The 27,353-nt window shown below is 40.9% G+C and overlaps 1 protein-coding gene across 1 annotated transcript; it reads left to right on the forward strand.

The window, feature by feature from the left end:
* Window positions 1–525: 525 nt before the first annotated feature.
* Window positions 526–23,537, forward strand: LOC137261185 (vascular cell adhesion protein 1-like). The gene is made up of 15 exons (XM_067798927.1): window positions 526–712; window positions 887–1,186; window positions 11,558–11,614; window positions 12,130–12,222; window positions 14,676–14,989; window positions 15,645–16,005; window positions 16,581–16,847; window positions 17,479–17,601; window positions 18,361–18,382; window positions 20,476–20,531; window positions 20,873–20,894; window positions 21,161–21,216; window positions 22,267–22,383; window positions 23,012–23,027; window positions 23,354–23,537. The coding sequence occupies exons 1-15, from the start codon at window positions 526–528 to the stop codon at window positions 23,535–23,537; spliced, it is 2,175 nt and encodes a 724-aa protein (XP_067655028.1).
* The last annotated feature ends 3,816 nt before the right edge of the window (window positions 23,538–27,353 follow it).

The raw sequence follows: 27,353 nt of genomic DNA on the forward strand, positions 1-27,353 counted from the left end.
TCAAACGATTAACAACTGCAAAAATCCGCGTGGCCATGGCATAGTTTCGTTGCAGTTCCAATGGTCTCAAAATAGCAACAGGAAGATACAAATAAGAGTAAATGCATTATTTCGGAAAACAAGGATATGACTCATTTGACTGGGAATATTGTCAACTGAAAGGATAGAGCGACGCAGGAATCGCAAAGCAGTCAGCATCAGTCCATCAAGCCTGTGACCATGTTTCTGTTATACGTTGTTACCGGAGGGCTATATGTGGGTGGTAAGTATCTTGTAGTTGGCATTTTACGTTATGTCCTTTCAATTCGTAACATTCTATCAATTGTAAACCGCACATGACGTTTTGATGATGAGCATATTGCTTTGCATACAGGTTTTGTCTACATGACAGCTGGATACGAACACACTGTTGCGCGCGTAGGCGACGATGTCGGCGTAACCATGAGCCCAACGAATGTCAGCTTCCCATGTTACGCATGGGTGAATGGTTCGGTTGCTGTGAGACTGTTACAGGTCGTGCCCAGAATGCATCGTTTATTAGTACTCATTAGTGTTCACTCCGGCTACAGGATCACGTACGGAGTGACGGACTCACTGTCACGGCTGAGGTTTACCATCAGCAATGTTACTGTGCAAGACGCTGGTACCTACTACTGTCAAGGAACCGACGGACACAGTGCTGCAGGATGTACACAGCTCCTCGTCGTAGCGCGTATGTAGTAACGTGGAATTAACAGAATAATATTTTAAGGGGTTCAACGCTTTAACCGTTTAACATTTGATGGATAATAGTGATAAATAGTATATACATTTACAAAAGTATAAAGGATTTATTAAAATCTTGACACTCGTGTTAAGGTCTCGGTGAATTTCACATTTTACACAGAGAAGCCAACCACACCTACCACCACCGGACCTGCCTCGCCTGTATCAGATGAGAATGTCACCCTCACATGCTCCTCCTCCTCTCGGAGTCTACCCCAGGACCATCACCCACTGACCATGACCTACATCTGGAGGAGGGACAGGACCATGCTAGAATCTGGTGATGAGTCTCCTACAGGTGGAGATGACCTGACAATAACCCACGTCAGCAGAGAGAACCAAGGAGACATCTACAGGTGCCAGGCTGTGGAGGAGGGGCTGGAGTCTGACTGGAGTCACGGACATGTACTGGATGTCCTCTGTGAGTAAGAACCTACCTTCTTTCGATATAGTTGAGTTGAGCTGCACTTTACGCTACATCGGCGTTATTGCAGCCATATAGGAACCTCCTGGATGTAATATGTGCAACTGTGCGACAGTTTTGTAAGAACTGTTTCTGGTTTTGTTTGAAAAACAACATTTCTCTCCTAAAAATCAAAGCCTTTTTGCTGGAATAAATCTATAATCTTAATAGTCTTGTCAAAGTTTCAACTACATAGAACTTTTAGTTTTAGAAGCCAAGTCTGAATGCATGCATGATCACTAGTCACTAAAAACAGTTCCATGTCGCTGTAGCTCACGTGGACATGTTTTACAAATTTTAAAGGGGGTGAGTGAGCGAGTTACGGGAGCTTTTAGCGGTGTTCCATATCAGTTGCCCATATAATATTTCTTAGCAATAAATACGAAGGATCATTCACTCACACTAATGATGACGGTATATGACGTCATAATAACAAGTACTTCCCTAGATTTATATTCCTCGGGTGAAGGTGGTGTACCCTGTTGGATAAAGCGTTCGCTCTTGGCACCAAAGATCTGGGTTCCGTTTTCCACACGGCCTCATCGTGTGAAGGCCATTTCTGGTGCTCCCCGTCGTGATTCTGATGGAATATTGCTAAGTGTTGTAAGGTCTTCAGGCCCACATAACACAACGCAGATACGAGGGGCTGTCAATAAGTTTTGAGCCTTGAGCATTTTTCATACCTAGGTGTCACAACCTATGGTACGACATTGAACCTTGGGGTGTAGCTGATGTGATATATAAGTTTTGGTATCCTACTCTCAGAAGTTATTGAACAGCTCTCATTGACAGAAAGAGACCCCCCTCACGGCAGTGAAAATGATTAAAATTGAGTATAGAGCAGTAATTAAGATTTTAGTTCTTGAAGGAAACTCGGCGAAGAACAGTGAAAAAAGGCTTTCAGCAGTTTATGGGAAGTCTTCTCCTTCATCTGCTACCATCAAACGATGGGTCAATGAATTTAAGCATGGTATAGAGAGTCTTGAAGATGACTCCCGTCCAGATCGCCCAACAACAAGCAGTAGTCAGGAAAACTTTGTCAGAGTGCATAGACATGTGCTGGAAAATCGTCGAATCACACTCCACGAGTTAGAGGAGACCACAGGCATTTCACATGGATCCATCGAGACAATTCTTCATGAACATCTCGTCATGTCTAAGGTGTGCGCAAGATGGGTGCCAAGAATGCTTATAGATGAAATGAAGCAAACAAGGGTCACCATGAGCAACTCCATGCTAACCAGATACGACAAGAATCCAGAAGATTTTCACTTTAGGCTAGTAACCTGTGATGAAACCTGGATCCACCACTATGATCCTGAGAGCAAACAAGAATCCATGGAATGGAAACATGTCACTTATCCCAGGAGCAAACAGTTCAAAGATCAGTGCAGAAGGTAATGGCGACAGTCTTCTGGGATAGCAAAGGCGTCACCCACATAGATTACTTACCAAAAGGAAGAACAATGAATGGGGAATATTACGCTAACTTGTTGAGGCAAGTGCAACAGTCAATCAAGGAGAAGCGCCGGGGCAAGATCAGACGTGGTATTCTTCTACATCAAGACAATGCGCCAGTACACACCTCTCGCGTTGCAACTGCTGCTGTCCAGGAATGCGGGTACGAAATCTTGCTGCATCCCCGCTACTCTCCAGACCTGGCACCAAGTGATTACCATCTGTTCCCAGATCTCAAGAAACACTTGCGTGGTCGTAGATTTCAGGATGATAATGAGCTTATTGCTGCTACTGAGGCTTGGTTTGAGGACCAAAATGGCGCCTTCTACAGAGATGGCATCAGCGCCTGGCAGAAAAGATGGAACAAGTGTCTTGGCTCACAAGGGGACTATGCTGAAAAATAAATGTGGTTCATACCAATATTTTGTGTTTTTCTATGCAAGGCTGAAAACTTATTGACACAAGACGTTTACTGGACGAAGACAAAGACAAGACTGACAACAATCGAAAAACGATCTCGCATCACAGTTTATGAGTCCACGTGCAGGTGCACGCTGCTGTTGATCAATGTTGCGTTTGGGCGATGCTGTCCAATTACCGGGAACAACCTCACATCCCTCCCCTCTCAAGAAAGGTCTGGCACAACCTGATCAACACTTACGACGACTGTTTTTCTCGATGAACGATTAGATGACTTGACTTGGATATAACAAATCCTGACTTGTTTCTTGAACTAGTGTCCTCCTAAGATTTTGACTGCAACACGATCACCAACAACGAACTTCCTTGACACTGTTTTCGTTGTCTGCTCTCGACGATGTAATTTAGCTGACGTATGGGATTCGACACACATATTCCACACATCTACACAGCTGTCCATCTCCTCCCCCACAGAGGAAACATCGTATGACTTCAACTGATGAATCAGACTATTACGACCAAACATAACAAAATAGAGAGCAAAACCCGTTGTGCGATTTAACACCGAATTATGTGCTAACACAATATCAGGTAAAACTCTGTCCCACGTTTTGTCACACTCTGATCTTTTTACTAAAGACGTTTTTAATGTTCTGTGAGCTCTTTCTACTGGATTAGCTTGTGGTCTAGTAACTGGAGTGTAACTGCACCTGATTCGCCACCTATAAGTAAATACAGAAAACTCTTCTGATGTAAAAACAGAACCATTATCCATATGTAAAACACAGGGCGGACCAAATATGGAAAACAGACGTTCAAGCACTGTTGTTGCACTAGATGTCGTCGCCATACGAACCGAAAAGGCGAAAAACATCCTACTCAAATCATCTAAATATGTAAACATACACAAATAACCACAAGACGAACGTGGAAGTGGACCAACAAAATCACAATGAAGAACCTCCCAAGGACGCAAAGCAGTAACAGTAACACCTAACGGAGACCTTGGTATACCATGTGGACCCTCTATACACACAGTACATTTCTCCACAATTTCAGCTACCTCAGGTTGAGTAATTGAAAAATGTTCTTTTTACACCAAAGTGACCCAGTTTATGAGCCTTCAAAATAATATCCCGTCGTCTTCCCTGACCTCTAGTCACAGCTAATACTGGCAATTGATTGATGTCTTCAACAGACATACGACTGAAAACATCACTTGGAATGTTTTCATTCCCTGGAATGTGATCAGTGTCAAATGAGTACTCAGAAAGTTCTAAATTCCATCTGACTAATTTCTCTGATTTTGATGCCAAAATGTATGTCAGAGGTTTGTGATCTGTTCTCAAACGAAAAGTCTTCCCAAATACATAAGGTCGAAATTTTCTGTACAGGAATGAGTGAGTGAGTGAGTGAGTTTAGTTTTGCGCCGCTCTCAGCAATATTCCAGCTATATGGCGGTGGTCTGTAAATAATCGAGTCTGGACCAGACAATCCAGTGATCAACAAAATGAGCATCGGTCTGCGCAATTGGGAACCGATGACATGTGTCAACCAAGTCAGCGAGCCTGACCACCCGATCCCGTTAGTCGCCTCTTACGACAAGCTGGTTGCTGAGGGCCTATTCTACCCCGGGACCTTCACGGATTGTACAGGAATTAACTAACACATCATCCAAATGCACCAAAACGTGATCACGAGTTAAACCACCTAGTACTACATGCATCATACGTTGAAAAGGCTAATGGCGCAGCCTTTAACCCGAAACACATTCGTGTGAACTGGTAAACACCCGAGCCTGTCTGAAATGCAGTGAAAGGACGAGATTGCTCAGCAAGATTTATCTGATTGTAAGCAGCATTCATGTCAAGTGAGCTAAAGTATTTGGAATTCTTAAGTCTCACAAGGGCTTCATTTGGAGACATTAATGGAAAATGTTCATCTTTTGTCTGCTTGTTTATAGCACGTAGATCAAGACAAAATCTCAGTGATGAATCAGATTTGCGTACCAGAACTATTGGTGATAACACAGTAGAGGTACTTGGTTCAACGATGTCCTGTTCAATCATAGAGTGTGTCTGTTTGTCGACAATGTCATCGATATGAGGACTGAAATGACGTCGACCATGTGGCACTTGACTGAGATCAGCATCATCCTTAAGATTCAGTTCATAGGTAAAGTCTTTCACAAAACCTAATCCACGAAAGATGCTTTTCTCATATTGCTTCAACAAACTGTATAATTGTCACTTGTGTTCACTGTCAATGGGAGCTATATTCCAATATGTGGAACCAGATTCCAAAGACACACAGATTCATTCACAGATTGATTTCCGACAATGTTAGACGCCTGTCCTACTGTCGGACACCTATAAACCCGTTTGCTGACAACGTCGGGATTCATGACAGTCACATAAGCACCATTAGTTCCCGAAACAGATCTACCAACTATCAACCTAGTCCTAGATTCAAACTCAGAATGTTTTTCTAGCATCACATTTTCGGCCACACTATGAGACTGACCAATAGCTACTCTCAAGATTATTTGACTTCTTGTTGGAATAGTAGTACTTTCAGCAATATGAACTGTGTGTACACTGCCATCAGTAACTAAATTTCTAAATTCCGCCGACTTTTCCTTTGGCTTTATGACTACTTCCTCGAACCTACACATAAAGTCCCATCCTAGCAACAAATGGTCATCACGAACATCCAACACATGGAATCTACAATCACGGACTTCACCACTGATGTTTGTAGTTGTATCGAACACACCGATAACACACAAAGAACCCGACAGATCAGTTAATTTAGATTTTGTCTCTTCAAGACAAACACCATTTGGAAAAGCTCTCTTAAGCAAAGACACACTTATACACGAGACGCTAGCTCCACTATGACTGCAGTGAAAGACTCGCTACCAAGACGGATTTGTGTGGTTGGTGAGTTTTGAGAAATTGGAGGAAAGTTACTGTTGGTGTCTGACGAAACACAATGCACATGGGATTTATCTGGACATTTGGATGCAATATGCCGATATTTCCGACAGTTATAACACCGAATGTTCCTGAACTTTGACATATCACTTGACTCTGCATCACGACCATCAGCAGCTGACTTTGAAGAACAAAACTTGCCACGAATATTTGATGAACCTATATCTCGTTTCTTCTTGTAACACTGTCTCTTTATGACCTTGCAATAATTACACTTGATAAGAAACACAGACTTATCACTGTCCTCACACAGAACCAACAAAACGTCTTGCCATCTCTACAAGAGCATCACATTTTGGAGATTTAGATTGTTGACAAATGGCAATGTTCAGTTGTTCTCTTAATTTCTTACTTGACAAACCATCAAAACATTTTTAGCACAAAGTTCATTTTTGTTAGCTTTTGCGAATGAGGGATATGTTTCATCAACCTTGACCTGAAGACGGTGTGCGAAATTATCGATCGATTCATAGGGTTTTTGACACATGTCTCTGAAGTCCCTAGCAGCAATTTGAGTACGCTCTTGGGTTCTATCAAGTTCTTTAATCAAAGCGGCTTTCAGAGTTGCATAGTCAGTCATCAGAAATATCGTTGAATACTCGTGAGCAAAACCCTGCAGGAAGTACTAAAGCTAACCCTCGTAACTTCTTATCAGAGTTCCAGTTTAGGCCCCACGCTTTCACTTCATACACATTTTCAATAAAGTTCGCAAAAGTTGACCGTTTGGGGGTCAAACATAGGTATTTTGAAATGCTTGATATCGCCAGAATGTTCTTGACATGTACCACCTTCAGCCATGATGAAATGAAACATATTCTTGCTTAAATGTTCAATGTCAATCACACAGAAGAAACAGTTCAACCACAAGGTCAAAATGGCAAAATGGAACAAACTCACGTTACAGTTCGACGAAGAGCACATTCCTTGTAATTCTCCATAAAGTTGCAATTCGTAAGTTCTTCTCGGCCACCGTTGCCACCATTGTAAGGTCTTCAGGCCCACATAACACAACACAGATATAACATAAGATGTTTACTGGAAGAAGACAAAGACAAGACGGACAACAATCGAAAAACGATCTCGCATCACAGTTTATGAGTCCACGTGTAGGCGCCCGTTACTGTTGATCATTGTTGCGTTTGGGCGATGCTGTCCAGTTACCGGGAACAACCTCACATCGTGGCGTAAAACCCAGCTAACTCACTCATATTCCCCAGACTGGGTATTTTGGAGATTACCATTAAGCAGAATTACCATTTTGTACATCTGGGTATTCGCGCATGTACGTCACAGAAACAAACTGCACATATATATCTCGGTACTCATACATATACGTCACTGATATGATCTGTACATACACCTCGGTATTCACACATATACATCTCTAAACAATCTGTACATACACCTCGGTATTCACAGTCAGTATTCACGGGATCTTTATATCAAACGTTAGACGCCACGACTTATCAAAAACAGCTACTTGCACAATTTCACGCCAAAATCATGGATCACCCGAGACAGCGAAACGTAAATTCGTTAATTAATTTCAGTCAAGGCCATCTATGGCCGACAAGTCGGTACGATTTTGGAAATGATATATATGATGTTGCAAAAGGTTTTTAGACCCGTGGAATGCTGCTGGCGATCGATTCTAACCCTACACAGGTGCTGTCAACGTGGCTTGTATTAATAAACGACTTTGAAAGGTGAATTTTGGCTGTCTTGGGAGATCCAAGACCACTATAGAATAATTGCTCATATTGTGACCAGTCATCTACCTCCAGTTGCTGGAGATCTATAGCATATCCCTATGTTCTAATGTCCTACTTGGTATACAATTTTCAGCTACATGATAGTTTTTAATGCCTTACCATGATATACTAGTTGTGTTCTTGCCGTTTGGTGACAGTTTTTAATGAAATAAATTTATATAGCATTAACTGTTTTAGTCACGAGATGGTTGAAATATTGCCAAAGTGGCTTTAAAACTTTAACTCACTCTATCACTATAATCACTCTATCACTTTCTTCTGACTTCCAGCACATTCTGACTACAGGTACTTTTGACCTGAGATAACAGTCACTTCTGTCATCACAACGTTTACTTTTACCAACGCGTTTAGTAGACGGGTGCTTCGGACATAACATAACTGATACACAAATGTATTGATCTTCACCTGTAGCATGATGTACATTTTAAAAACATGCCCAATGTGGACCATAAAGACGGCAGTGGGTTCAACATTTTGCAAACCGATTAATGAAGTCCACTCTCAGTTTTAGGTTCTTGTATCTCTACAGTCCATGTGTCTGTAATAGTGTCTCCCGTCCTTCTGTGCTGTGGCAACATTCATCCTAATCCTGGGCAGAATTATTCAGACCCTTTGAAATAATACATATTGGAAGACAAACTTTATTTCCCTGTCACAGAATTTTGACTTCTGACTTTAAATGTCTTACAGAAACAATGTTGCACGCAGACATCCGCAGTGTTGATGTAGCAATACCTGGACACCACCTGCCATTCGGGAAATATAAGCAAACTCGCGGTGGTGATTTGGCGATCTAATAGTATGTCAGCAGGGTTTACTCCTTCTGTGACCACCTTTTTATATACGCTGTGACAGTGTTATAACAACATATCAACCTATCTGGAAACACCAGTTCATGAGAGACGCAATCAAGGTATTGCGGAACAGAATTTCTTCCATGGTGGAGAAAATCCTTCAGAGTTAGGAAATTTACTGTTTACGTCTCAATACCTCTTCTTTGATGGACACAGCTTGCCGTAGTTCTGCAGATGAAGGATGGTTCTTATTTAAGTCATTCATCCATAGTCGCTCGGCAGTCTTTGACACAGCATCTCCAGTAGTCTATTATTCTTTCTGTTCTTAATCCTAAACTTACAGCTGTCATATATCAGATTTTGTCCACCACGTGCGTAGCTACAATAATATAGAAGCTCACTGATATGCTGTATTTTTTTAAAATGTGCCAAAAGAGGTGAGACTCTAACAAATAATTGTCTGTCCAGAATAAAAATCCCCGGGCTTACAATTGATTGTTACTAAAAAAGGCTGTACAAGCCTTCAATACTATCTAAAAATGAAGTTTTGTAACCTATCGGGCTAACACCAAAAAGAAATGGCTTACAACACGTCTGTCCACCTTGTGGATTTATGACGTACTGGACGCCTACTTGGGCATTAGCCATGATGGTGAATGATGAACTGGGGGATCGTTTTATCATTCATATTCATGGCTGTGACATTTGTTAGTGTTCACAGAGAGAAAAGAGAGAAAATTTGTATTTATGTGTCACGTGTTATGAATACATAAAATATACATACATAATTTAAAACACTGACAAAATATAACATCCGGCCATATGGCCTACGAGACACAAGACACTACAGAACGTATAGTGCTTGAAGTGAATAATCTATCACAGTATATAAGCACCATTAATAAAAGAAAACGTTATAGTGAATAATGTATCGCCAGTCCCATGTTCACCAGTAAAGGGTTGTATGTGTAGTCACAGGATTACAATATGCGTTTACGTCTATTAAACATTTCAGTAACCATTGCAGCTAGAGGTTTAATTATCTTAGCATTAGAAAGTATGAATGCGGCGTGGTCGGTAGGTGACAGGAGAGGGGAAAAAGATTAGTGTTTAGTACATATTCCTATAAGTCATATCGTAAGTCCGAATATAACGGACATTTGTTCTGAAATGTGCTTACCAATTTAGTAGGACTTGTGGTCACGGTGTCACCAGACATACCTTGAAACAGACTATGTAACTAATCCCCCTGTTGTTCTATGGGTGACTGCATTTTGCTGTTTTAAGAAATTTGGGCATAGTGGGGATACACCGTCAAAAGTATCGGTGTCAGGCATATGCCAGATCATACCTACCTGATGCAATACAACTGTGGAATTCCCTAAGTTCTGAAATTCAATTACTAGTATTTATACTTTATCCCGATTAAAAAACTCGATATTAAAACCAAATAACTCCCCATGTTTGACCTAAACTGGGGAGTAAGAAGCTTCCATTGTAGTGATTTGAATGCTGATAGGTTTGATAGACACATCGTCGACAGTCCCTCGTGCTCATGTTGTCATCCAGTCAAAATGTTGTGCATTATTTCTTCACATGCAATAAATACACGGAGATAAGACGAAAATCGTATTATTAATTAAAGACGTTTAATATCAACTTGGCACTATGGAGATGTGCATCCCTCACAAGCACCAATGTACATGTGTATGCCATGTGTATGAACCAAGAGAATCAAAATACTTGCCAACTCATTAAGATATTACATTGTTGTATGGTTTCTTCATGTACTGTATCGTTATAACCATGCGTTGTAAACTCAACCATCTGTATACAATGCTTTGTATACATGTGTAAATGTACGTACATTTTGTATATGTATGTGATAAGGGCTTGTGGCCTATAGACGATAACAAACTTGACTTGAAACTAAAATATTTCATCTTTAATTACCTTAATTGTTTGATCTTTGTTAGATATATCAAAGAGCCCGACCTATTCAGTTACTGTATTCATAAGAAACAACTCCTATTCACTTAGGCCTAAACTCAGCCTACTGTTTATGTCATCACGACGCTAACGCTACACTAGACGCTGTCTTTAACGTCAGTACCGGTTGCGACCTTCGCTCGCTTGGAGCACTGTTTGGCATCTCCTGGACATAGAATAACTGTTAAGATCCCAGCCCTGGGTATTCTAGGTCATTCATTATGCAATGCTTGTCGTAGTTGTTGAAGCGTCTGGACTCGTGGAAGACGTTGTCGGAGCCGTCGATCGAGATAATCCCAAAGGTGATTGATTGGGTTTTAATGTGTGGCTTTAAAAGGCCATGGAAGCACTGGTTTCTGGTTGGCGAAGAAGTTCATTGTTTTCTGAACTGATTTAGTCGACAGTAATAAATGAATTTCTCTTGATATAGCAAGGCGTAGTCGGTTAGAACATACATGATGGCGATTCAACATTGGTGCTAACTTTAACCACACCAATTATTTGACCGGCATTCGAAACGCTGAGGAATCAATAACGAACAAAGTTAGATTGTACCCTTGGTTTGAACGAAGCCTATGCAGGTGGTCCCAGAGTTCCTTTGTCAGAAGTCGACCCAGACATCACCTAGGTGAGTGGTACAATGGGCCCGGGTCTATCAACCGGCTGGTCATACAAGGTTCTGTGCTATTACGATATGTTACACAAAAGTGATAACGAATGACAACAGGAATTTTTCAGCATTGACCAAATGATTTGTATCTAGGAATGTCAAAAGCATACTGTCAGTTTTAATATTTGCCAAGACGGTGTGGCTCAAGGGCAATCATGATAAAAAAATAATCTTTCAGTTTTTCTGCTGGAGTATATAATCTGAGTACCTTTCCAATTGGTACCTTTCAGTTTCTAGCATCTTCTTTGTGATACTCTGTGGTGGGCGGGCAGCTCGGATGATGAAACGTAAACACTGAAACTGGCTTGAAAAACTAAAACCTAAAGAAGACACACCATTCACATGACAATGATCCTGATGATAATAAACATGGTTGCCTGGATGTTCAACGTCACACTCAGCAATAGTGCAGCTATATGGCGGTGGTGTATAAATAATCGAGTCTGGACCAGATAAACCTGTGAGCAACAGCATGACCACCGATCTACACAATTAGGATTCGATGACGTGTCAGCCAAATCAGCGAGCCTGCCCACCCGATCCCATTAGTCGCCTTGATTGCCAGTATATCCAAGGACACACAAGGGCGTGCAACAACGAGAACGTATGAGTAATGCAACAGGTCCTCCTGTGTTTCTCACTGGTTACAACACGGTGTCTATATGCAGTTTTCGCTCCCCATTTCCTCCACATATTAAAACGTTTTAATAGCGCCACGATGACCCTTAATAACACGGAAATACTTCATCACAGTCCTGGCTAACAAATAGTTATATGAATCATCTGAAGTGCTTTGTGGTAGTCAACGCACTGGAAGAAAACACACCTATTATGATTTTTCATTTTTTTTGTCTGAAAACTGTGATCTTCTTTGGATGCACACTGGAATTTGCTGGTAAGCGTTTATCTTTACTTTTTATCATTCCAGTTAGGTATAAGGTGTGTTCTAAGTTTGTCATATTTTGGCAGAAACGTTTGAACTTTTTTGGTGTTTTGTTTTTCGTACCATTCGACAGAACTCTAACTGAAGTAATCATCAACGATTAATACGATGTGCAAGGTCGGTGTTGCTGGGCAACAAGCCATTGTCTGTCCACTCCATATTACTCGCCTCCTTCCACAATATGAGGTAAAATGTGTTATATCTTACACGAGGTCAGAAAGAAGGCCCAGGAAGCTGGGTCAGAATGCGGTCCTTTGTGAACATAACTGTTATCATAACTATTTTCTAGTAATTCATTCACACATGCTCTTGGCCGAAATCTGAAACCGGGACACCAAGCTCCCAACTGAGAACCATACTTTTATATCGTGGTCAGTGTTGATTGAGTTTGGTTTTACGCCCCTCTAATTGGCAATATTCCAGCAATATCACAGCAAGGGAGACGGAAAATGAACTTCACACAATGAACCCATGTAGAAAATCGAACCCGAGTGTTCGGTGGGGCCAGTGAAAGTTTTAGCCACTAGGCTGCCCCGCCGCCATTTCTGTATGATAAAGAAGTCTTGTGAGGACATGTAACTAGATAAAGACATATCAGATCACAAAATCTTTAAAACGTCCTAAAGGACATGGTAGCGGTTGGTTTTATGATGTACATTCGTCTAGAATGGAAGATAATGAGATCGTATTTTATATTAAAGAAACTGTTTATACTGTACGAATGGAACATTTCCATCAAAATACGATAGTCAGGCGTTCGTAAATCCAAACGAATGTTTTAAACGTTCGTGGCATGTTTACGGTACTTCAGAAAACTGCCATTAAAATTAGAAGCGGCTTGTGGCAATCATGTGCTGCTACAAATATCAGTGATAACGAAAGTCAACGTCTGTTATACATTTGTTGACTTCATGAAATTGGTGAAAAGACGAAATAGATGCCAATCGCAACATCCCATTACGAAGTCTCGAAGCTGGAACGTACCAGACCGGATTTGCAAATCCCATCAACGTACACAAGAACACCATATCTCGTTAAATTAACCACCTCAAAGCAATCATGAATGTGGGGTAGCCTTGTGGGTAAGGCCTTCCATGTGGGTTCGATTCCCAACATGGGTACAATGTGTGAAGCCAATTTCAAATGTTCTCAGCTATTGCTGGAATATTGCGAAAAGAGGCGCAAAACTAAACTACTTACTCACTCACTCACTCACTCACTCACTCACTCGTCTCTAGTATTGTGATCAACCTTCAGCTGTCGGTGTATAGCCCATCTATAGCCCATTCTTCTGTCTCTAGTGATAGTCTGTATGATAGCGTACTAGTTTCAAATTAAGAGACGTGATAATCTAATATTTTACTGTCCAGTGATGACAGCTTTACGTTAAAATTATATTGATTTTAATATTGATATAAATGAAATAGTTCTCGTCACGATATTGCTGCGATATAACTTGCAAAACATCGCAACAATCGTGTCTTTTATCAACCTCACTGCCATATACTACTAACGATACTGCTGGACATGTGTATTCTATGTGCTGTTGATCGACCAAACAACATGAAATTAGACACCAAAGTATTTGTTCCTTTGTTGAGTAGGGAGTGAGTAAGGTGAGTGAGCTAAGTTTTACGCCGCACTCTACAATATTCCAGCTCTATGTGGCGGTCTGTAAATAATCGAGTCTGGACCAGACAATCCAGTGACCAACACCATGAGCATCGGTCTATGCAACTGGGAACCGATGACATGTGTCAACCAAGTCAGCGAGCCTGACCACACGATCCCGCCTTTGTTGAGAAGTCTGCACCGACGACGCCGACGTGCAGCATGGAGCAACACCTTGCATGTGTGGAGAAAATGGCGTTGTGTCAGGAGCAATGATGATTCGTGAATTCTCCCTCAATGCTGAAATTGTTGGTAGCCTGTCGTCTGACGTCAAATGAAGGATTGAGCACTTTAAGACAGGTCGACAGGTTTGGTGTCGAAAGTGTGAAAGCGTGGGGAATCATATCCTTGGGAAGATCTACAGGGTGGCGGTTCAGGGAACTGGTGCAGGGACCATATTTTTCAAACGGCAGACATCGTAGGATCTTAATCCGATACAGCATCTTAGTGTTTGCATTGAGGTCAACATCAGACTGAAACACGTTTACAATGCATTGCGGGAAGAATGGCAGAGAAATCCACATAACATAGTACAGAGAAGTGATGATCGACAGCTCACTGAGTGGGCATCTTACGACAGGGCAGTTAGCATTGCCATTATGTGATTATCACCATAATGTCATCTTTGTATCAATCAAAATGGATCAAATATGCAATTACGCGTATTTATTTTTCAAAGTTGGCCTTTATGTTTCTTTTCTGTATCGTGTACTAATTATGCTGACATGTTTCAGCTTCTTATACCAACACTGTGGCCCGTGTCGGACAAAATGTCAACATGACCTGGAGTGTCAGTCAGTCAGTTCAGGATTTTAAGATAACATCTATCACATACAAACAACAGACACCCAACAGAAATGATTCCACTGTCCTGTTCATTGTGGATGAACATAAGCTTCAGTCTACAAGTGTCAACACACACACAGAGAACGGGACGAGGATTCAGTTGAATGTCAGTACATCTATGGAGGGGAGGAAGCAAGTCATTCTCACATTCCACAGTGTTGACGTACAAGACGCCGGAGTCCCAAATATAAATATAAATTCCGCATCAAAAGCGTGTGTTTTTGAGACACATTGATAGAAATTTGACGGTCACAGGCAGATAATCTGCGAAATAATAATCCATACTTACACAGGAACTTTTATCATTATAGCATTATAGTTTAATGTCGTTTACACAGACGTCATTGCAAGAACTAATTACGTTAGCGATGAAGCTATAAAGCTTCATCCTGTAAAAGAATCCAGATGAAATATATCTTATTATTGTTGAAGGGTAAACTATGACACTGGCCAATCTTCTTCCATGGCACTTTCATGAAGGTGTTGCTTGTGTTTTATGACACCTGACCTTCCTTTCTCCTTACAGATGTTTTGTAACACCTGACTTTCCCCTCTCACTACAGACGCTTTATAACACCTGACCTTCTCTCCGTGCAGACGCTTTATAACACCTGACCTTCCTCTCTCCCTACAGACGTTTTATGGACAGTACCACGGATGTGGTCAGCGATTCTGCCTCACTACATTCATTATCCATCTGTTATTGCTTCCTTGGGAATGCATAGAAGTTATGTCGGGAATGACGTTCACTAAGATCAATTCATATATACTCTCCGTTCAAACGACATTCTGGCATATGATGACTTAATGTCACTGAATCTATCGTACAAATTCATATATCATTCATAATTAATAAGAATAAGGACAAGATTACAACCATTTCCATTCATCTTTTCACAGAGAAACCATCAAAACCAAACATCATCACGACTGTCGCTGACCCTGTATCCGGTGATCCTGTCAACCTGACCTGTTCCACAACCTTCCGGAGTCTTCCTGCAGACCAGTCTCTGTACCGATATACTCTGAACACGTCCTACACCTGGAGGAGAAACAACAGCAGTGTAGACAGCAGGGTAGACAACAGAGTGCACGTGGACGGACAATTCCTGACCATAGACTACGTCACCAAGGAGGACAAGGGAGTGTACTCTTGTCAATCTGGAGAAGAAGGACTACTGTCAGACTGGAGTCGGGGATACACACTCAGTGTTTTATGTGAGTTCAGTTTGAGTAATGTTGAAACAATAACTAGAAGCTAGATGTTTCTTCATATATAATCCTCAAAAAATCTTATTCTACTTCATGTGTTGTCACTATCAACGTTTGATGCCTAACTTCAAGTGAACATGAAGCTTGCCCATTCGATTATACACAGAAAGTACAAACTTCCTGAAACGGATTATTTATGGAAAGACCCGAGCTATTGTGTCTCGAGATATCGCCAGAGAAATTCCGATCCGATTCATCATCACACCTTATCATATTGCAATTGCTCAGCCATTCTGCACATATACACATAAATAGAGATTATCACCTTCGCCTCTACTGATATCAATTATATAAACAGAGTCTATATATTGATAGAGTTACAAAGGCGTTCCCAGGATATCTTTATTTTTATCCACGTGTGTGATATCAGTAGACTCGAGGTTGGGATTCGAGTTATAATCAAATATCATTCTTCAATCTTGAATCCCTTTGGAAGACAGCCACACTAGATATATGGTGGCATGGTTATGACAGAAGAAAATTTCAAATTATTATTTCTGACCATCTCACATGCATTCCAGATGGACCTGACCAGATACACTTTGACGGCACAAGGGACAAGCTGCAGATAGAGGAAGGGAAACATGTAACAGTGAGATGTTCTGCTGACTGTAACCCTGCCTGTTCTGTAACCTGGATGGAGATATCCAGACAGGTGGTGATTACAGGACACAGGGAGGCTGTGTTGTCTATAGCAGCTGTAGATGTGTCTCTGTCTGGACAGTACACGTGTCACGTCAACAACACCCATGGGAGTGCATCACGCAACCTGAAACTGGAGGTCCTCAGTAAGACCTGCACACATTCTTTAGTAACATAATATGTAACATTTAAAGTTGTATTTGGACAAAACCTGTAATGACACTATTCACAATTAGTAAACATTTCAACCCGTAGTACTCATTAAGAATTCAATTTTGACCATTATGCAATAGAAACATTACGCCAAGGTTCTCAGTTATCAGCTACAATCCCAGGAGCGTTGACTCGTCACGCTTATAACCTAGGTTCGAATCTCCACATGGGTACAATATATGAGGCCCATTTTTGGTGGACCCCTTTGTGATGTTGCCAGAATATTGCTGAAAGCGGCGTGAAAAAAAAAGAAGTCAGACAGTCAGTCCAACAATCTCAAATGTTTCTGTTTGTCCTATAAACTGAAAATATACTATGAAAAGAAAACGTGCAACGTGACAAAAGGAAATATTATTATAGATGTCGTTTGGAAGTGCCACCGTATACCCTTTGTAATATTACGTATTGTGGAATACTGAGAGACATCCAAAGAAAGAACGTGCCATGCACACGTACAGAAAGTGGATACGGTATTGCCGATATAGTAGATCAGGTATTGCATATTTGCATTCAAAACAGGATTAGACACATACTAAACTTCATGGTACATATTAAATGTTTCAGTACGTGAGCTTAATGAATCTGGTGTCGTTTCCATGGTCCGCGTGGCTGCTATCTGCTCCGTCCTGATCGTGGTCATCGTCGTTGTCGTCATAGTCGTTGTTTGTAGAAAACACAGACTCGGGGGTAATACGTGTGATGTGAGAGTGAATGAGAAGTGTTCCACGGCGGTATTTTAGAATCTTGCGTTCGTGTTTGTCTGTACGTGGTATTATTAAATTTATGTTATGCCATGATTCAGCTTGACTTTATAACCAAGGAATGCATACGTTCAAAAGCACTTCTTTCGCACTTCCAATTGCAAGTAGGGGCGGTGGGGAAGCCTAGTGGTTACAGTGTTTGCTCATCACGCCAAACACCTGGGTTCGATTTCCGACATAGCCACATAGGAAAAATATGTGAAACCCATTACTGCTGTCCTGTCCTATTGCTGAAATGTTGCTAAAACTAAACTCAGTCACTTAGTTGCAAAATTTAGTACTTTAAGGTGTGTTGCGATTATTCCCTGCATGTGTTATTCTCTGCAATCTTAATAGCACGGTGTTCAGGCATTGATGTTAACAAGAAAGGAAGAAAGTCGCCTCTTTGTGGCGAAAAGGAACCTGAGTAAAGCCTTTAATGCAGTGTTTATACCCTTTAAGAGACACGATTATTGAGTGACATAAACTCATCCGAGAAGTCATGTGAAATAAACGCCACCTGTGTTGTATCTACTTGATATTTTGCTCCGTTTCCTGACCTAACAATTGTGTAAAGAGTCTAGAATTGTTCTGCAAAATTAAATTTGGTATTTATGAATCGCCTGCGTGCAACTACACCAATAATTCGTTGATCGTATATTTGTCGTGTAACATTTTGCACGTGTAATTGTCTACTCCCTTTCAGGGAGGGGATGCATTCTTAATCGGTGAGTATAATGGCTTTGACATTTTCTGACACAGTCTTAATTGATAGTATGTCACAGATCAGGCTGCTGGTGGCTGGGAATAAATACGTACTGAGTTTTCATCTCTATTGACGTTTATGTATGCACAAGTATATTAATCCAGTACAACCACTTTTTTACTTGATAAGTACGAAGCACGACCAGTCTTGTCTACACACACAAACGTGAACGTCAACATCGACTGGAAGTATGGTTCCTATCAGTGCGTCACCGACTGGGTTGTGACGCATTTCTCAAATCATGGTTGTGGTTACTGCTGCTAGACACATATTAGATGATCCTGCGCACTAAACGCATTTGTGACAAGAGAGGTGGTACAACGAATTGGGCGAGTACACTCGGCTGCTACAGGTAGCTTGACGATTATGCACGTGCAATACATGCTAACCGTGACATGAAATCAACACCGCTGCTGATTAACACCTGTCTCGCTACTGTGTAACACCTGTCTCGCTACTGTTTTACACCTGTCTCAATACTGTTAAACAGATTTAAACATATCAAAAAGTTAAATGAAACACAATTAACTATATATAGTTATTATCTCTTTAATATTTAGCAGACGAAAAGTCAACTTTACCCATTAAAACAACACCGCATATTCCTTCGAATGATAAGACTGCAATTTCAGGCATAAGATACTGATATTCCACGCTAACCTTTAGTTAAGACGAAGACATATAGATGATTGGGGCATTGACAACCATTTTAGATATTCAACAATTTTGTTTAAAAAACCCCAAGGAAAATGTCATTTGCTTCGTGAAATGGATCGGTGGTCCTAAACATATTTGCTCAGTATATTTTGTTGATTCAATTCTTTGGGATTGTACCTGTTCCCAAATCGAGTGTGCTATAACAATTCATGCGTGAAACGCACGAGGAAAATGAACTTCTCGATATTGATCAGACAACCTGTCTCCCTCTTGTTTCAAGTGGATCGTTCTGTGGGGCGTTCCCAAGTATGCAAATTGGGGTCATTTGTCAGGTCGTGGATCATCTTATATGTGTTTACCAGTAGACGAATCACCACTAGCGACCACAGGTGACTTGAAACGCTTCACAGTACATTATGTCTAGATATAATGCACTGTGAAGAGTTTCAAGTCGTGGGTCATCTCAAATTTTCATATTTAAAATAATCTGTAATCCTCGCAATGACACGAGTGCCTGTGCTAGAGACCACATTAGTACCTAGATGGCTGTCTCATGGCTAACATCCCTCAGTCTCCCAATAAATGGGAATCAAGTCCCGAATCAACTACCATTCATTTTATAGAGCTAATCGAAAGACTTTCGATTTGATTGATATCGTCAAATCATGGCTTACAAAATGTGGCACGACAACGGTATACTTCCTGTTGATAACGTCGATCGGTGACTGTTCTTCAGAACCGCAGCTACAATCTCATTCTAATGGTACTGGATAGAAACCCGTGAAATCTGAGTGAGTCAACCCATGTCTGTTAGAGGCGACTAACGGGATCGGGTGGACATGCTCGCTTATTTGGTTAACACATGCCATTGTATCTCAGTTGCAAAGATCGATACTCATACTGTTCATCACTTGATTGTCTGGTCCAGACTCGATAATATAGATGAAATAGTGCTGTGTGCAACATTGAGAAAAACAAGTAAGCAAACAAAACTAGTGGAGAGTCGGACTCGCCAGTCTTTATTACTGACAGAGTACTTCTGTCTGTGTCATGGTATTACATGTTTCCAGACGAAACAGGACTCGATCATCAAGGCCATTGGTCTTTCTTGGTCTTTACTTTCCCAGTGGTCACTTACTTCCTCACTAGTCGACTAAAACAATTTTGGTGAATGTACAAGTTAGCACCGAGTCAACAACAGGACATTTCATGTTTTCTGCAAGTCTGTCTTGCCGGTGTAAAAACATTTCCCGTTATATCACTGTCGTTAGGAAACTACAGTTATGAAATTTTCAGCACGTTTACATGTATGTAATAGATTTTGTGAATCAATTACATTCCAGTGTGTTTGACTGTCTGTTTGGACAAACTTAAACCTTTGTAAAATTCTGTCCGCAGCATTGTCACATACACCCGGGACTCAGGAGCAGACGGGGGCTACCAGGAGATAGTAGGTTGGTGTCATAAGTCATTTCTAACATATTAAATGAAATATGTAATACATCAGAAGACCTTTCTATAAAGGTTAAAAGGTTACCCATGAATCATTAAATACTTAATGTACCACGTATGAGTAACTATTCCTGTTTTTTCTTTATTCATTCTGAACATTTGAAAATTCACGACAAATGGTGGTTACCTATTTGAGCGCAGTTTCTTTTCCACTTGTAATTTCTGAAACGTGTTTAAAGAGTACCAAAGTCGCATATCGACGTGCAGTAATAAAGTCCTTAAGGGTTGACAAAGAACCATCTCTTTGAGTTCATCATTAACCACAGAATATTGTAACTTTCAGAGACAGGATACGCTGATTATCGGTGAGTTTCAAATGAAATGAATAAACAGTTCATCGCCTCGAATAGCTGCCAAATTAATGCAGCATGAAGCAATACTCATTCATTTATTCTCCACAAAACGGTGTGACCTTGAACGACTTCAGAGTGAAACTACACAAAATCCACATCATAATGTAATATTTTGTGTCAGTGACTTTGTGTGGACCTAATTATCTTTATAATGTCCTCATCATGTTTAATATTCATTTCCTCACATTTTCCTCGTGTTCAATAATCACGTTCATCAGTCTGGTATCGTATCACAGGGAAGATGAAAATGACGGCAGCTACCAGGAAATAGAAGGTTGGTGTCTGAAGGTTAACTACGAGCATGCTTAAGGATTGTGTGAACTGTGTCAATTCGGAGCCAAGAAATGTTGCCATATGAGTCTTATTAGTTATTACAATTTTATTATTTTTAATTCCTGTTATAAATTAAGTCACGAAACATAACCAGGGTCCAGTGATAACAGATCCACTAGCCTGGACAGATGCAACGGTTATACTTCCCGTCGTGCCTCACGGATAATTCTTCCTTCTTCATTAATTGCTTGCATCCTTTTCCCGTTATGCGATGTAGACAGGACTCTCCTATCTTATACATAATCGTAGTTTCTTTGACAAGTTGGTCCTAGAACAAATACCGTTTTCTTATGTTAAAAAAATCTTAGCTGGCCATTATTGATGTCCGAAATATATTCAGCGTTTAGTACGAACAAGGTAATATTTCATACCTCACGGATGAATCTTTTTCCATTGTCCATCTCTCGCTTCAGTTGATGTTTTGTGATGAAGACAGGGCTCTGTTAGTTTGTTATGAATTGTAGTATCTTTGAAAAAATAGCTACAAAAAGCATTTCTGCCAAATATACTGTAATCAGTATCTGTGATTTGAAAGTAAATAGAGGATACTAAACGACCTTCCGTGTAATACCATTTTTATTAAACGAGTTAATGGTTTGGCATCAGACGAGTGAAAGTGAGTTTGATACTAAATCTTTAACGAGTTTGATGAAAATGGTATTTCACGGAAGCGAGTTTAGTATTCTGTTTATTACTCGCCAGCATAAATTGACAGAAACTGCGGCGAAATTGCCTACAGTGTGAGGACTCTCAGCTTTCAAGTCAAACAAGGTCTAGTAAAATCGCGACATCAACATTAGCATTGTGACGTCACAACTGTGAACCGTTTTGACGTCATACGTCAAGTGATATTACACTAGTGTATTACTGTATTAGTGTATTATTGAAGCGAAAATATTACACTGCAGTATCTTCAACGGGCGAGTAATAATAAGGAATATTAACGACGGATCTCATATGTGTCCAATACTAAATACATGTGTTATATTAGGAGGTGATGTCAACGTAGACGACATCGTCCCCATCGTAGCTGTCTACTCCGTTATGCTGACTGTTGTGGCAGTTGTGGTGGCAGCAGTCACTGTTCTTGTCTGCAAGGACGTGAAAGGTACAGTGAATGTATGAATCCTTTCCATCAAATGAATCAAATGCATTGAGTCATCAGTTCACTCCCCTCCACAAACCAACACACCTGAAGCAGCACGCCCTTACCCCAAAGTGAACTGGTCTTCAACAACCCACTGGTATGCTCGTCATAACAGGCGAGTAACGCTATCTGATTTCTTCAGCGATTTCAGTATAATTTACCAATCAGTGAAGGGGTACCCGGTAGGATGAGATGATAATGACTGTAAACCATATACTGTCTTACAGTACACATTGGAGATTCGGTTTAGAATTGATCCTGTGCAACTTATGCTTGTCACAAATGCAAATGTCTCTTTTATTCGTTGTTCTTTGGATTCAGTAAAGGTCAGTGCTGTAGCATTATGGCTAAAGCGATCATTCGCCACGTGTGAAGCCCATTTCTGGTGTTCGCGACATGATATTGCTGGAGTATTGCCAAAGGTGACATAAAACTACACTTAGTCTCTCAGTCTGGCGTTCTAATCCGTGATATTTTATGAATATTGTCATAAGCAGAGAAAAACAATACTCACTCACTTACTCGTGTTCAGTAAGTGGTAATGTAGACGATTAATTCATTTTAAGTGTTCCCTTTGTTTCGTTTTCAGAGGATCAGGGAAGAAGGTAGATATATATACTTTTGTATCTTAAATCCTGGAGTAGTATGGAGGAAAATCTTTATATACTTGTCCAGTTACAGTCTTAAGTCTATGTAAAGACTATTTACTCGACTTATATCAGAAGCCTAAGGTCATATTTAAACAAACAACCCAATTGCGTAGACCGATGCTTATGCTATTGATAACTGGATTGTCTGGTCCACACTCGATTATTTACAGACAGCTGCCATACACCTGAAATATTGCTGAGTGTGGCGTTAAATAACGTACAACCAAACAACAGCCATCAGGATCATCTAGATAGATATAAATGTAATGTTGTAATTACAGATGTGGTGACTACCTTACTGTGATGGCAGAGAGATTATCCCATGACTTCAGCGATGTACCTCGTGCTTCGAACAACGATGTCTTACCCCTACATGATTACGAGAGACTCCTGAGGGAACAGTTCCACATCTACACGTGTCTCCACCCCCAATCTTTCTCAACAGAGGACCACAGTACCATGTGAAGTCCGAACTGACTGTACAGCTCCCCATCTACACGTTTCTCCACCCTTCATCTTCCTCAACAGAGGACCACAGTACCAGATGGTAGTGGTACCAGTACCTAAACTGATGGTAGAGTTCCACTTCTACACGTGTCTGCACCCTTCATACTCCTCAGCAGAAGACCACGGTACCATGTGAAGTCTGAACTGACTGTACAGCTCCCCATCTACACGTTTCTCCACCCTTCATCTTCATCTTCCACAGTACCAGGTGAAGCCTATATATACTCGTCCCAAAAAGAAAGTGTGCATTGAAGAAATTGATCAAACTAAAAAAGAAAACAATTTCGTAAGTGTAAAAAATGTTAACCTGTTCATGAATAAGTTATATTGAACACAAAAACGGTTTTCCCCGTTACAATGACGTTAAATGACGTGCTGCACGTTTGTGAAAAGGCATGTTTTACACCTGGAGAGTGTGAAAATTCAGGCAGTAGTGTGAAACCTTGGGTATTTAAACACAAAAGAAAGGCCTTCCTATCATTCACATTTTAACTTGCGCTGCTGTTGAAACGACTCCAATTTAGCATGTCAAGATTGACAATAAATCAACATCTCCTTGCCCTGGGTATGATTAGAGCTGGCAGAACACACAGAGAGGTTGCCCAGCATTTCAACTGCCACTGTAAGACTGTAGACAGGCTAGTCCATCGACATGCACATCATGCTGACGTTCGAGACCGACCCCGCTCCCGGAGACCCCGAGTTACCACCCCTGCACAAGATCGGTATACCCGTGTCACCCATCTCCGGAACCGGCAAAAAACGGCAACGACGACAGCCAGGAACACCCCTGACCTGAGACGGATACATCCTCAAACAGTAATCAACCGGCTGAGAGAATACGGCTTACGTCCTCGAAGACCGTCCGATTTTGACGTTACGTCATCGACGTGCTCGTCTGCAGTGGTGGCGACGTGTTTTATTCACAAATGAAAGTCGTTTCCATCTTTCATCATCAGATGGCCGCCAGAGAGTGTACAGATTTTGAAACGAACGCTACGCAGATCCATTTGTCGTGGAGCGAAACCGTTATGGAGGAGGGTCTCTCATGGTGTGGGGTGGCATCATTGCCCGTAACAGAACTGCGCTGGTCATTATTGATGGCAACCTCAATGCAGCCAGATATCGTGATAAAGTGCTTGCACCTGTTGATGTACCGTTTCTGCAACATCACGGCCCCGGCGTCATTCTACAGCAGGAGAACGCCCGGCCCCAAGCAGCTCGTGTTGTTCAACAGTATATGCAGCAACAACAAGTGGATGTTCTTCTCTGGCCCGCAAATTCGCCCGATATCTCACCCACTGAGCACGTATGGGACGAAACGAAACGCCAGCTACTCCGGCTTCCCCATGCACCGTCAACGCTTGTGGAACTCCAAAGACTGCGAATCAGAATATGGAACAACATCCCACAACACTCCCATGCTAACCTGTTCGCTTCCATGAGGCGTAGTAGATGCACAGCATTAGTCGATGCAGACGGAGGTCATACTAGATACTGAGTGTGTGACTTTTGTGTTAAACCCCTAGTGTCTGACTCTCCATGGCCCCAAGAGTATTCGTCGTAGCGTAATGAAATTTCTCGTGTTGATCACAAATTGATTGATCTGTGATGTTATGAAATTTCCATGAAATAAAATTATATATCATAGAAATTTGTGGTATTTCTGTTATTTCTTAGCATGCACACTTTCTGTTTTTGGGAGAGTATAGTTCAACATCTACAAATCCTTACAATTTCAAATTCTTCAAAGGCATTTAGAAGTTGGTGAGGTAATACAAGACAATATTATGGATGACAACTTCTTTAATTCTTTTAACACTACGTTTCAAGGCTAATTCGTGCCCCTTCGTCAGGTGGGTAATGAACATAGGTAACATTGCAGAATATATACAGGTATACTTGAAGCCAGAGAGGTAAGATGTATATAGAAGCACATAAATGTAATTAGGTATGTACAATCACAAGCGGACGCTTGTAAGGAAAAGTTTTGAGCTTTACCCACAGTATATATAGTACATCAACAACACTGATTTAGCAACATTTTTTTCAGTCAATAAAACCTTAACCTCTAAAACATATTTTAAATCAATATAGCTTTAACCTGTTTTATCAAAAACATTTAACTGTTTTGTTTCCATGACCCAGCAGGTACAGGTCGGTTTCCGATTGTGATATTCTGATTGTCAGCACCTCAAACAAAACTCCAGATGAATAGAACACCCATTTCAAAATAAACACTTGCGTGCTAACACACATGCACACACACACACGCTCAAACACGATTCAAATACATAGTTAAAGAATTGTTTTACATATCTCCCTCAAATGCTTTCAAAGCTTTACTTTAGTTTTATATGCTGTAAGCTTGATCAAACTATTTATTGCATACACAAGGCATGACACACGTTCCTTATTGTACAGGAATGCGCAGAATTCACAGTACTGCTACCCTACTTCTGTATTGGTGCCACCCTGCCAAGAATGTATCCCTCATGAAGTATTTGTCTTAGGACTGACGTATCGTGATCTGTAGCTGGACACCAGCTGACATTTGAACAACTGTTCACAACCCGTTTCCTGCAGATATCAGTGAACCATACTTTCTCGTGTAAAGAAATGCTGAAGGTGTCATACGGATGGAATGTGAAATATTCCTCTTGAAAATAATACAGCAGAGTATTTCTGTACTGTAGGGCCGTAAACAACCTTAACTGTACATGGTTTCAGATCGGACAAAGGCACGAGACAGTTTTCAGTGGAGCTGGGTGTAATAGATCGTTAATGACCAGGAAGGAACACGTCATTACATACTGGTTCTTAAAATATGTATTCCAACTACTTCATGTTTCCACTTATTTACAGTCTGTCATTAACATGCCCAACCACCAATGTCATGCCGTTCTAGCCAAACGTGACTGAGAACAGTAGAAATACGTACTTAACACCTAATACGTCAGCACAATTGCCACAATATATATTCTAGAAAGCACACAGTTGATCTCCGTAACGGGTTATAATAGTCGGTATGGTCAAGTACGTTTACAGTGTCAATGCCACTGTCTATATTCTAGAGGCCTCAAATGGTCTGTAGTCACGTCAACCGCCCTCGCATGGGTAATGAGAATCAGTATGGTCTTACTTACAATGTCAGTGTCACTGTCTATATTCTAGAAAGTCATCCACACTGGCATGGGTTCTGATGAGTATAGCCTTGTAGAAGTCGGTTCTACTCAAATTACTTGATTAAATTAGGTTATCATGTCATTTAATTACAATGGCCATTTGACATATTGGCTTTGACACAGACACACTATGAAATTCCTCATACGACACGAATAGTTTATTATTACATGTCATCCAAGGGTTGAGTATAACTTGTGTGAACGAGCTGGTCTGCTAGCTTTTAACAATGTATTATTATTATTTATTATCCGTGAATATGCGGGTTACAATGAATCTTCATCACCCCATGCTTGTCGTAAGAGGCGACTGACAGGATCAGGTGGTCAAGGTCTCTGACTAACACGTCATCGTATCCCAGTTGCGTAGATCGACGTTCATGCTGTTGATCACTTGATTGTCTGGTCCAGGCTCGCTTATCCACAGACCACTGCCATACAGGTGAAATATTGCTGAGTGCGGTGAAAAACTAAACTCACTCACTCCATCCACCCATCCCTTGTTTAAGTTTTGTCTCGTTTCTATATATCAAAAATGAATTCTTATTCCTAAAATTGGTCTTGCATGGCTGCTTCCACATCTCACTCATAT

This window comes from Haliotis asinina, chromosome 1 (genome assembly GCF_037392515.1).
Source record: "Haliotis asinina isolate JCU_RB_2024 chromosome 1, JCU_Hal_asi_v2, whole genome shotgun sequence".
NCBI classification, from domain to species: domain Eukaryota; kingdom Metazoa; phylum Mollusca; class Gastropoda; order Lepetellida; family Haliotidae; genus Haliotis; species Haliotis asinina.